This window comes from Rosa rugosa, chromosome 3, assembly GCF_958449725.1.
Source record: "Rosa rugosa chromosome 3, drRosRugo1.1, whole genome shotgun sequence".
Lineage (NCBI taxonomy): Eukaryota > Viridiplantae > Streptophyta > Magnoliopsida > Rosales > Rosaceae > Rosa > Rosa rugosa.
Window position 1 is genome coordinate 10,610,915 of NC_084822.1, and position 12,400 is coordinate 10,623,314.

Below are 12,400 nucleotides of genomic sequence, written 5' to 3' on the forward strand. Positions count from 1 at the left end.
GGCGTGCCAAAATGTTTGTTTTGAAGCCCGGTGGTTGAATGTGCTTCAAGAGAAAAGACTCTTCTGATGTTGTCCCACTGGGCGTGCCAAAATGTTTGTTTTGAAGCCCGGTGGTTGAATGTGCTTCAAGAGAAAAACTTCTGATGTAGTCCCACTGGGCGTGCCAAAATGTTTGGCTCCAATTTTGTTGCAGCTGGTCAACAGTCTCTTTTCTGCGTGGGCGTGCCAGCACCGTTCGGCTGCGGTCGTCGGGGGTGTCCCTTGACCTGACTTCTATCAAGCGATTGTAGACGAGGAGAGCACCAACCTCGTCGTGGGATTCTTTGTGCCTCGTGGTGAGGACTTTGCTGAAGTTTCTTCTTGTTCACAAGTCGATACTCAATATTGCAGATTGAGCAGAGCGAAATCACCGGGAAGTATTGAGATCTTGCTAAAGCGTGACTTTAGCTTGGCTGGGTTGCTAGGGCGTTACCCTTGCTTGGCTGGTTCTGTAACCGTTGTGGTCGCGGCACTACCGTCGGCTCCCGAGGAGACTAGGACCGAAGCACGTTGACAGAGGGTTTGGTGGCACTGAAAGTCGGCTTCTGAGAAGACTAGGACTAGGAGTGTGATCACCGATAAGAGAAAGAGAATGAGAGGAGTTGCTCTTAGAGAGGTTGCTCTAGAGAGAACTTAGATCATCTTAGAGATGTTTTGATTTGTGTTGGTCTTCCCATACTTGTTGTAGCCTCTATATATAGGCTACCAAGCAACACTATTTGGCCTTAAACAACTCATAATGGGTTAGGTTTTAGCACTTAAACATTAATGGAATGTTAGGTTTAAGCACTTAAAACACTAATGGAATGTTAGGTTTAAGCACTTAAACACTAATGGAATGTTAGGTTTAAGCACTTACTGCTCTAATTTTGCTGCAGCTATATCTCCACCAAGAACTCAAAATGGGCCTTCGACCTCTTCACATCAAATGATCCACAATGAGTGTAGATCATTGTGGCAAATTTTCAGAGCTTTCTTCCATGTGGTTGGGCCGGAAACGCTGCTGGACCTCTTACAGGAGCCAATGTCAGTTTTGCTTTTGCAGAAAATTGGACTGATTGTTTGAAGGCCTTCCACTCAAAACTAGCTCTGGCACTCTTCATAAGAAATGATCCTTGGGCTGTCTAGAATGGATCTGCAGTTCATTTAGAGTTTATTTGGTCAGGCGGCCGCTCCTTCTGTTTAGCTCGGTTTCTCCTAGCCGAAGTAGGAAAATGTGCTAAAGTTGACTTTTCATGCTTCCATAGTAGGCTTTATTTAGCCTCTAAATATATATTTCGAACTTGTCGACAATATATAGCTTGAGCCACTGACATTGGCTCAATTTCTCCAACACGTGCCTTGTCAGGCCAAAATGCTCATTTTGAGTACAAACACTAAGGATGGAGAATTGAGTGAAATTTATTGGCTGATTCTGCCGACCCACAAGACTTGGATCTCGGAGAAGAAGAAGAAGACCAAGAGCTCGAAAACGAACCAGAGGTTCAAAACGACGACGTACGCGAGAATCGTCGGAGACCCAAGGCCCGCCCTCCGCTTCCGCCGCCGTCCGGAAAAGATCGGAAATCGAAGAATGTCGATGCTCTCCTCAGGTGCCTCTGATTTCTAGTCTTGATTTCTGTTTCGGTTGATGAATTTAGCTGCGCAGTTTTTCAATTTCTACTGCTAGGGTTTGTTGTTTGTGGTGCGGAATTGGGCTTAATTTGAATTTTCTGGATTTATGTTATTGTTTCGGTTTCTGTGAAAATAGTTGAAATTGAAGAGTTTTGATCAGATTGGGTAGTTTAGATTGTTTTGAGTTTCTAAGAACTGATATTGCTCGGAATAAGCTGGGTGGATTCAATTTAGGGTTTTTCATCGCGAAATTGTTTATTCATTGGAGGGTTAATAGGCTGGTTGGGATTGGAATTGTTGGTATTGGGTTCTTGCTATTTCAAAATTTCTGTACTTGAACTGAAATTTGTGGCATTGATGTTATATCAGCCGCTTCTTCCACGAGTTCTGTCGGTGACGGAAGGAGCAACAGTTTGTAGGAAACCGTTTAAACCACCATGCTCCAAAGGCTATGATGATGGAAATGACCAGCTCGCTCGGCGTCTCTCAGCACGCAGACGGTTTGTTCCCTGGGGCGGTTCATCAAGTGCACCGTTTTTTCCGGTTATTGAGAGGTTTCCTAGTTTGCCAAATGATGCTGAGAAAGATGTAGTGGAAGAGATTGTGACACTGCCACCTGGAATTGATCCCTTGGTCTTGTGGCAACCTGAAGAATTTGAGGATGGGGATGCTAATATGGTGCAGATAGTAGTGGACCCTCTGCTTGTTCGTTTCCTTCGACCACATCAAAGGTTTTCTCTAGATACTAAAGCTGATTATCATTTTGTTTTTCTTTTTGGTGTTCTATTTTTTTATTTTATAATAATTCACATGACTACATTCTATCATTGCTACGAGTATAACGTAACTTTTGTCAAACTGTACATCGATATTCTCCTTATAAAGCTCTATCAATTTGATGTTTTCAATGTCAATTATGTTGCTTAATGGGTCTATAAAATTTGGAATTTCTAATTTACCTTGTGCTTTCATGTGGTTGCTTTTAATTGATGAGATGAAGTTTTGATGCAGAGAAGGGGTTCAATTCATGTTTGATTGTGTTGCGGGCTTAAATAGTGCTGCAAATATACATGGATGTATTCTTGCAGATGATATGGGGTAGTCCATTCTCTCTCTCTCTCTCCCCTCCCTTCCCCCCTCCCCCCCCCCCCCCCCCTCCCCAAAAAAAAAAAAAAAACAAACGGATTTATATCTATTTCTTTTATGTGTTTATGTCTGGTCTAGGGATCATGTCCTCAGGTTTGTTCTTAATCTTGATACTTTTGCAGGTTGGGAAAGACATTGCAGTCAATCACATTACTTTATACCCTTCTTTACCAAGGGTTTGATGGGAAATCAATGGTTAAAAAGGCCATTATAGTCACTCCCACCAGTCTTGTGAGCAATTGGGAGGCTCCGATAAAGAAGTGGGTCGGAGACAGAGTTTGCCTCATTGCTCTGTGTGAAAGTACCAGAGATGATGTTGTTTCTGGAATTGATCAGTTCACAAGTGCTCGCAGCCGTTTGCAGGTAAAATTTGTGTAATAGTCTGACATTTATCTTTAAAGGTAACCTGATTCATTAATTTTTTAGCTCTTAAATGGGAATTGCTTACTGGATATCTTAAGTACGTTTGACCTGACTTTCCTAAAAAGAGTTGTATCAGCATCGTCCATCAAGTGTAGGAGTTGTGAATCATTATATTTTGCAAATCAGCATCTTGTTCCTGATTCAATATACTTTTGCAGTTTATACTGCGGAGGACTAATGCACTACTTTCAAATCACCTGCCACTAAAGGTACGTCACTTATCTGGACTACATTCCAAAAAATTATGGATATGTTGTGTGTGTGTCAGAACATAGTTAATTAGTTTCTTAATTTCATTTACAAACTGGAATTCTGGGACCTATATGTCTTTTGAGTTTTATCACCTTCACTGCGTATGTTGGTGCATGTGAACATAGTTAATGACCCATCACTTTAAGTTTGATGTACAAACTGTTTGCCATCTGAGTTCCAAGTTTTATCACCTTCCCTGGGTGTCCATGCTGATCAATAGTTTGCGCCTTTTGCAGTTAGGCAATACAGATGTATATTCACACTTGTGGAAAATAAGTCTATTATTATAAAATTGAAAAGAAAAATCATCTGTGAGTGTAATTACAGGAACTTATGACAGTAATGAGAGTAGTAGCGTATCTAAAAGTAGAAGTTGCTTACTCTATCTACTCTATGTGTTATCATTCCCTAAACCATAAACCTTACTTTCATTAGCATGATGGAACTTCATAGGTTTATACTGTAATGGATGTCCAGGTAGATACTCTTTTCTATAGTTGCAACTTTCTCTAAGAGAGACGGTCAAAATTTTTGCTCAGACATGATTACTTATATTATTCATTTTTGTTTCAAAGTTTGTTACTTCTGAATATCTGTGTTTTGTTCTCCTCTTGCAGATAATTGAAGTTGTCTGTTGCAAGTTGACTCCTCTCCAATTAGACCTTTATAACCATTTTATACATTCTAAAAATGTGCGTTCTCGTTTAGTGGTCTCCCGAATAGTTTCTCATAGATGCTGAACTTTTGGAGTTAATGAACAGACTGTCTGACAGGGAATGGTTTATTTGTTTCTCTCAACTACAGGTTAAACGAGCAATCTCAGAAGACACAAAGCAAACAAAAATATTAGCTTATATAACTGCTCTAAAGAAGCTGTGCAATCATCCAAAGGTATGTCATATATGTAGACATTCTGATACATATGCATGCACATTCATGATTTGATTGGGATAGTTTGAATCTATTCTGGGACACGTGATATTCTTGGTATCAATTGTTAATACCGCTTGATTTTCCTTTTAAAACATATCTTTATTGTCTTTAGTTATAAGCATCCGCTTACAGATCATCTCCTTTTCTTTTCAAATACAAAAAGCAAATTCAGATTCAACAAAAACTATGTATGCTCTGGACTCTTGGACATAGGCTTTCAGGGAGTTTGGGTTTTACAAATTTCCCATATATAGTCGTTAGGATTGGACTTTTTGCTTACCTCTTCTACCTTCAGAGTTATTTACTTCAAGTTAGAGTTTGGGTTGCTTTCATCCTCATGAAAGGTGTTCATCTTGTAGCTCATCTATGATACTATAAAAAGTGGAAATCCAGGAAGTTCAAGTTTTGAGGACTGCATTCGCTTTTTCCCTCCACAGATGTTCTCTGGAAGGTATGTATTTTTGTCTTTTCCCCCAATGTGAGAATCCAATATTCAACACTTTTTTTTTTTTTTTAATTTTTAAATTTTCTTTGTGCTGTTAGATCTGGATCATGGATTGGTGGAGATGGGGCTTGGGTTGAACTGTCAGGAAAGATGCATGTTTTAGCTCGGTTACTTGCCCAATTACGGAAGAAGACTGATGACCGTATTGTCCTTGTCTCAAACTATACGCATGTAATGTTGTGCAATGATTCTAGAACATAATGTGAGTGTGTGTATATACCATATGTCTTCTCAGCCTCTTGTTCTTTCTGGTCTGGAGGCAGTATATGTTTTTCAAATAATAGATCATCACCATCAGTTAGGAGACTTCTTTCCTTGTTAAAATGCGATGGTATATCTAATTAGAAGAAAACCCAAATTTCTCTCTTTTCATTCTCTAATTAAAATGCGATGGTATATCTAGTTAGGAGACTTCTTTCCCTTTTTTTTTTTTTTTTCATTGTTGTTGTACTTAACAAGGGGTTATTGGGTTTTGATTTGGGGAGGAAGGGGACGAATTTGGGTGGTGGGTTTTAGAACGAATGATACATTCTCTAATTAAAATGCGATGGTATATCTAGTTAGGAGACTTCTTTCCTTTCTTTTTTTTTTTTTTTTTCATTGTTGTTGTTGCAAATTGCTGAAGTTCTAATTTAACAAAAACTTATCAAGGGGTTATTATTGGGTTTTGATTTGGGGAGGAAGGGGACGAATTTGGGTGGTGGGTTTTAGAACGAATGATATTTATATCTATCCATGAAGACATCAGAACATATATTTTTACTTTTCTGAAAAGCATAATTTTCCAAATTGTTACTATACTGACCAAGTCCAAATTTTTAGAATCTCATTGCTTGATAGGTTGTGATTAGCCTTGTATAAGAGGAATGGAAAAGAAGAACTGAAACGAAATGTGATTACCCTTTTGTTGTTGTTTTAGAAGAAACTTCATGTTTCTAAACTTATAGTTATCACCTGTCGATTATATAGCATCTGTAAAGAAAAAAAAAATACTTTGTTTCCATCTTCTTGATTTAATTTTTATGTTTGCTTAATCTGACTTTCAAGCTTTTATTTATTTAATTTCTAGTACAGTACCTTTACTTGTAATAATACTACACTTATGATTCTCGATGTATAAAATCAACTGTAGTATTAGCACCTTATCACATACATGCCACCATTACATTTTACGTAAAAGTATGTAAAAAAAAAAAATTATGAGGAATCAAGAACGAGGATGAGGTGTTGTAATCTATATACAATTAACGTATTCATAGCTCAAAAATGGATTCGGCTCTTCTAAAGTGAGGATTGGGTGAAGTTAGTAAATTTCATAAAATCTTAATTCTTTAGATAATCTAATGATCAACCTTTTATACATATGTTTGAACCCTTAACTATTTAACGTTGCCGTTAAATCTAATAGTTTTGGTTTTTCCCGTAAACATAACAGCCTCCTCTCATGAGTTTAGAAGTTTTTATCCCTTATGAACACTAGGATCCAACTCCCAACTATTCTCTTTTTTTTTTTTTTTTTACAGCAAAAAGAGGATCAAAGAATTTCACTCCTACCCTCATGGTGACTCGAACCCAGGACCTGAATCTTAGGTAGTGGGTGCCCTAAACTATTCTCAGTTCTTCCTATCTTCCTCTCCCCCTTTGAAGATCAGATTTCAATTGTTATTTCAATTTCATTATGAATTTAGTTTTCAGTTTTGGAATCTAGAGGCTTTCACGTGAAGAGACACTTTTTCAGTATTATTGTGAATAGCTAGCAAAGGAGTTTCAACTATCTTATTCAGTATTCAAAGAAACTGATGGGTAAATAGCTAGGGAATTTCCAACCTCTGCTCTTTGATGAATGGTTGCTTTACCCAATACTTATCCATATTTGTTTATGGCCTTTTCAATTCCCATCGTTTATTAATTTATTTAATCATTGGTGAGCAAGTATTGATCAAAAGCCATGAGAAATCCTCACCCATTTTAGCCTAGAGAAAAGCATAAACTGAAAATAGAGGCAATATTACCTGAATTAATTTACACTTTCGTAACCTTGAAATTTTTCCTTTTTTTTTTTTTTTTTTTTTAGAATATTGAAAGTTTTCCATTGAAGAATAGATAAAGCGAAAGAGAAATGAATTAGACGTGATGAGAAGTCTCTTATACGGACTTGGAGTTAAGGACAGTTTGCACACAGTATCATTAAAATTACAGTAGCTAATGTGGCCACTTTAGTAGCCATTGGATTAATTAAAGGGTCCTTGACCCCAAAGCACCCAAATGAATAAAAATTATCCAACTTACCCCTGCAACAGATTTTTGTTCCCATCTATACAATTTAACAGCAAATGATCATTTTGCCCTAAGCCTAATTAATAAACTACAGCATTGCCACTCTCTTTCCTCTATCTCTCCAGAAGACGCCTCCGGACCTCTCTCTCTCTCTCTCTCTCTCTCTCTCTACACAATTTAACAGCAAATGACCATTTTGCCCTAAGCCTAATTAATAAACTACAGCATTGCCACTCTTTCCTCTATCTCTCCAGAAGACGCCTCCGGACCTCTCTTTCTCTCTCTCTCCCTAGCCAGACGCCCACGACGCCGGTTCTCTCTCTCCCCGTCGCCACCTTGCTCATCACCATTGTCGTGCTGAGACTCGTCATCGTGCTCTCCGTGGCCAAGCTCGACGCTAAGCCGACAGTCCTCGTCGCCGAGAAGCTCGGCGAGTCCGAGCTGGACCTTCTGGTTTCCAGTGAAATATGATCAATTCGGGTCCAGATAAATTTGACCTCTCTCACCTCGATCTCTCTCACGAGTCACGGTGCTGCACATGATTACGATTAGAAGCCGTCTTCAACCTCTGAAACCGATTTGGGTCTTCTACGCGATTCAATTTTCGTTAATTTTGGATTTTTGAATTTGCAAGAAAATGTTAAATTTGAGATTCAGGTGCGTTTGTTACTGTAATTTCCAGTTCAAGAAAATGTGGAATTGGTGACGTTTCTGATTGAATTTGATGTTTTTGGTTACAATTCAAACCTGTCCTTATCGGAGCAACTGGTAGCCCCCAAGCCGGTCCGAGTTCGACTGCAACCGGAAAGAAGGGAGAAGAGGACATGGGTGCCCAAATCAGTTTTTTTTTTTTTTGGTAAAATATGGACAGAAGACCCAAAAAGAAGAGAGCTTCTATTCATACCTCCAAAATTGGCATTTGGACCTCTTTCTTTTTTCAAGTGATAGTTGATTTTGTCAACTCATGTCAAATTACCAATAAAGACACAAAAGAGAAAGAAAAAAAATAATAAAAAAAGTATTTTCCCTTTTAGAGGTATGAAATCAACAAATGGTCATCCTCATGCCATTTTTTCCATTTTGTTTTTGTTATGGTCTTCATTCTTACCAAGCAGCGGAAAAATCAATAGACCAGTTCCTCGAGTCAATTTCGGATATGCAATATTCTCTAACCAAAACACCAACAGACTACTTTCTCTTAAATCATACTCATCCATTGGAGCGTACTGTTCGAGCAAATATATGAAACGAGGGAATCTTAGGAAGTTGAAGAAATAAACTGCTCTTGGCCTCTAAAGATGCATATGCCTACAAAATACAACAATAAGAAAAGGGAGGGAGGAAAAAGGGGGGGGGTGGGGAGGGGGGCTATCAATTGAAATTTTTTTTTTTTTTCTTTTCCAGCTTAGTTGTATCAAGCGTAAAATAATATTGTGAAATGTTCAAAAATTGATAGAGGTCTAACTGCCGATTTTGGAGGTATATGAATAGAACACTCTAAAACAAAGTTTTTATTGATATTATTGTGATGGGTATTATGGGAAAATTAGGGAGGTGTAGATAACATATTGGTTATTTGTAAAAGTAAGTTGGAGGTCTATTAAGTGGGGAGGTCTAAATACCAATTTTGGATGTATGAATAGAAACTCCCCAAAAAGAAAGAAAGAAAAAAAAAATTTATTTGGGGGCAATAGACGTCTATTGGGGGGTAATAGAGGTTTTGAATTGATGTAATCTCCTCGTTTTTTTTCCTTAATCAATGTTTTATTTGTCTAAATTTAGGGAAATTAGTTTCCATTCCGGCGACCGAAAGTTCTATTGGGGGGCAATAGACATTTTGAATTGATGTAATCTCCTCTTTTTTTTCTTTAATCAAAGTTTTATTTGTCTAAATTTAGCGAGATTAGTTCCTATTTCGGCGACCGAAAATTCTATTGGGAGGCAATAGAGGTTTATTGCCCCTCTATTGGGGCAATTGGGGGGCAATAAACCTTTCCGACTACCTATAAGATCTCCGACGACCTCTTTGGGGACCTCCAGCGAAGTTTTTAGAGAAGACCAGTGGGTGGGGCAGATGGATCGAAATCCGGTGACCATTGGTTGGAATCTGGCGAAGTCTCCTATGGCTTCTCTCTCTCTCTCTCTATGTAACAAAGGGGTGAGGGTAAAATAGTCTCAAAAATAAATAAAAAATAAAAAAAGAAACTTAATTGGGTATTATGGAATACCTTATTAGAGTCTTTATGGGTAAGGGGGAATTTTAAAAAAACTTAATGATGTAAGTGGGAAAAAAATCCCTAGAATTAGGGTAAATGGACAAAAACCCTTAATTAAATGGTTAAGATTTTATGATATTCATATAATTTTACACAATTCTTACTTCTTCTTTTTTTTTTTTTTTTTTGAGTAAACATCATAGAGATTTTCATTAAACCTTACAGAATGATAATTACATATTCTTCCGCTACCATTTACAGATAGACAAAAAGTTGTGGTGAAGAAACATCACGGTGATACACAAGATATGACCATTCATTCGACGTGTAATGCTCACTTATTTAAAGTAAGCATATTCAACTATGAACAAAACAAAGCATAGTAATATATTGAACCAAACCTTTATTAAAAACTAAAACCCAGCCTTAACTGGCTAATCCACCATTGTGAAGCCCAAGATAAAGCCCACAGACCCCATTTCAACCCCAAAGAGAGCAAGCCAGCCCAATAGGCCCAGGAAAGCTTGTCTTTGACCTGGACAAAACTGCGCCGCCACAGCCACCGTGCCCAGGTATGCTTGAAGTTTGCAGCAGCCATCCAACGTCACCAAGAACGCTACTAAGACCACCCAACCTCTTCATCAGATCCTCGGCAAAGCAACAAACGTTGTCATGCTGTCCATCGAGCATCAGGCCGCCAGATCTTTGAGATGCAGCACCTCTATGGGAGTGTGTGAAGATGGCGCCCTTACTTGATGTGGTCGGAACCATACTAGCCAAGCAGACTGTCGACCTTGTTGAAGGAGCATCGCTGGATCGGGTCAAAATCATACCACCATCCTCCATGAATATTCTTTCAAATGTTGGGCGGCGTAGACAAATGCCATGAACTTCAATGCACAACACGCCAACCTGAAATGGGCTGATGATGAGGATTAGCGCAAGCATATGAGTGTGACTATGATGACCTAGCCATTGACAACTAGAGTTAGAATAGGGAGGACCAACGGGTGTAACTCCATCATTTCTTATAAGATAACAAATGTAAGGGAGAGAGGAGTCACACAATTCTCACTTTAGAAGAGAAAATTATTCTACCTACCCAGGTGGGTGGTCACCTGATGTGGTGTCAGGAGATCTGACTGCCCCTAGGCGACTAAGAGATCTCAGCCATTGGATGAACTGTTAGACCATTATCGTCAGTTTCAAACAGTACTAGACGAAAAGTCTTCAGTCAACCCAATAGAAACGCAGTGTGGATAAATGTAACAAAATTATTGAGGATGTGCAGAGGCTTCAGTGGGAGCAGCTTGAGGTCTAGATCCAATGGTGGATACGCGCTGCCAAGACCTGCATCAGGATCATCTTCGGAAGCAAGAGAAGCTCTACGGGAAAATCTTCCAGGACATTGGCACCGCCATCGATGATACCTACTTTATGGAGATGGTCAATGGGGGCCTTGAAGAATATGAGACAAAGTCAGCCAGGTTCATAATCACCAAAAAAGAGCAAAACCAGATGGTAACTAACACCTAGAAGATGAGATAATCCAAGAAGAAGAGAAAACTCACAGGTTGAGAGCTTGAAATTTAAGCAGCAGGGGAGACCGATTCTAGAGGAAGATTTCGGTCAAACCTCTCTCTACTGACTGCAAAATTTTGGTCTGTATGCGGTGAAGCGAAAAGTGGTGCCGGACAATTTTGGTCTCTTTAGTGCACAAAACAATAAATGCATTTCAAGACAGTGACCCAATTTTTTAGTCAAATCTAACGCTCAGTAGTGTGTGTACTACGCTCCTGTTACTTACCCAAGTGGGTGCTCACTGTTGTGTGGAAGCGTAACTGCGTAACAAACACAATATTGATATGGAACTAGATGAGCAACCAAACAAAGAAAAAGAAAGCAAAACACAAGAACACAAGGATTTATAGTGGTTCACTCAATGTTATTGAGTTACGTCCACTTTCGGAGAAGGCAAGAAGTTCCACTATAATCCAATTGGAGAGAATACAATTAGAATTTAAAAATAAAACTCTCTACTCACGTGTGTGTGTGTGTGTATATATATATATATATGTGTGTGTATGTATGTATGTATGTATGTATGTATATTCCCTAGTTAACTTAGGCATACATACATACCTAAATTAGGCAGCCCACGTGATCACCATGGGCTTCTCAATTATAGATTTTGTCCACCAATCAATTAAAGCCAATATTCAATAATCTCCACCTTGGCTTTGCTTGATGTAAATTTTCCAAAGTAGAACTTCAAAATCAATCGCCACTCTGACATCCCCGTAGGGAATTTCAAATTCTACAAACACCAATCAAGTTCAAGCATGCTCAATGGAACCGACTTTGTCAACATATCAGCAGGATTATCTACAGTTCCAATTTTCAGGAGTTGAACATCACCATCCTCCACTATCTGACGAATCTTGTGAAATTTGACATTAATATGTTTAGTACGAGTATGAGTAACTTGGTTCTTTGCTAAATGAATAGCACTTTGAATGTCACAATAGATATCCACATATTCTTGAATAATTCCTAAGTCCTTAAGCAAATCACAAAGCCAAAATGCTTTTTTTTCCACCCTCTATTACCGCTATGTATTCAGATTTGTAGTTGACAAAGCATTTGTAGATTGTAAATTCGACTTCCAACTCACCGGTCCACTAGCAAGAGTAAACACAAGAGCTGTATTATATCAACACTTATCCAAATCACTTGCGAAATCAGAGTTCACATATCCAACAACACATTGACTCGTCTTATCCTACTAAAAAACCAATCCAACATCCACAGTACCAAGAATATACCGTAAAATCCACTTCACCGCTTACTAATGACCTTTACCTGGGTTATGCATATATCTGCTCGCCACACTTAAGGCCTGTGAAATATCAGGTCTAGTACACACCATACAATACATCAAGCTACCAGCAGCACTAGCATAAAGAACTTTGGCCATATATTTCATATCATCATA

General features: G+C 38.6%; 1 protein-coding gene across 1 annotated transcript; it reads left to right on the top strand.

Moving 5' to 3' along the window:
• Window positions 1-1,457: 1,457 nt before the first annotated feature.
• LOC133737195 (protein CHROMATIN REMODELING 25-like) lies at window positions 1,458-5,220 on the top strand (the record flags this gene model as incomplete). Its single annotated transcript, XM_062164803.1, has 9 exons — window positions 1,458-1,631; window positions 2,023-2,384; window positions 2,665-2,751; window positions 2,922-3,162; window positions 3,381-3,431; window positions 4,092-4,166; window positions 4,279-4,365; window positions 4,767-4,858; window positions 4,951-5,220. Coding segments are annotated over 9 exons (1,332 nt in total), but the record flags the coding sequence as incomplete, so codon positions are not given.
• Between the last annotated feature and the right edge of the window lie 7,180 nt (window positions 5,221-12,400).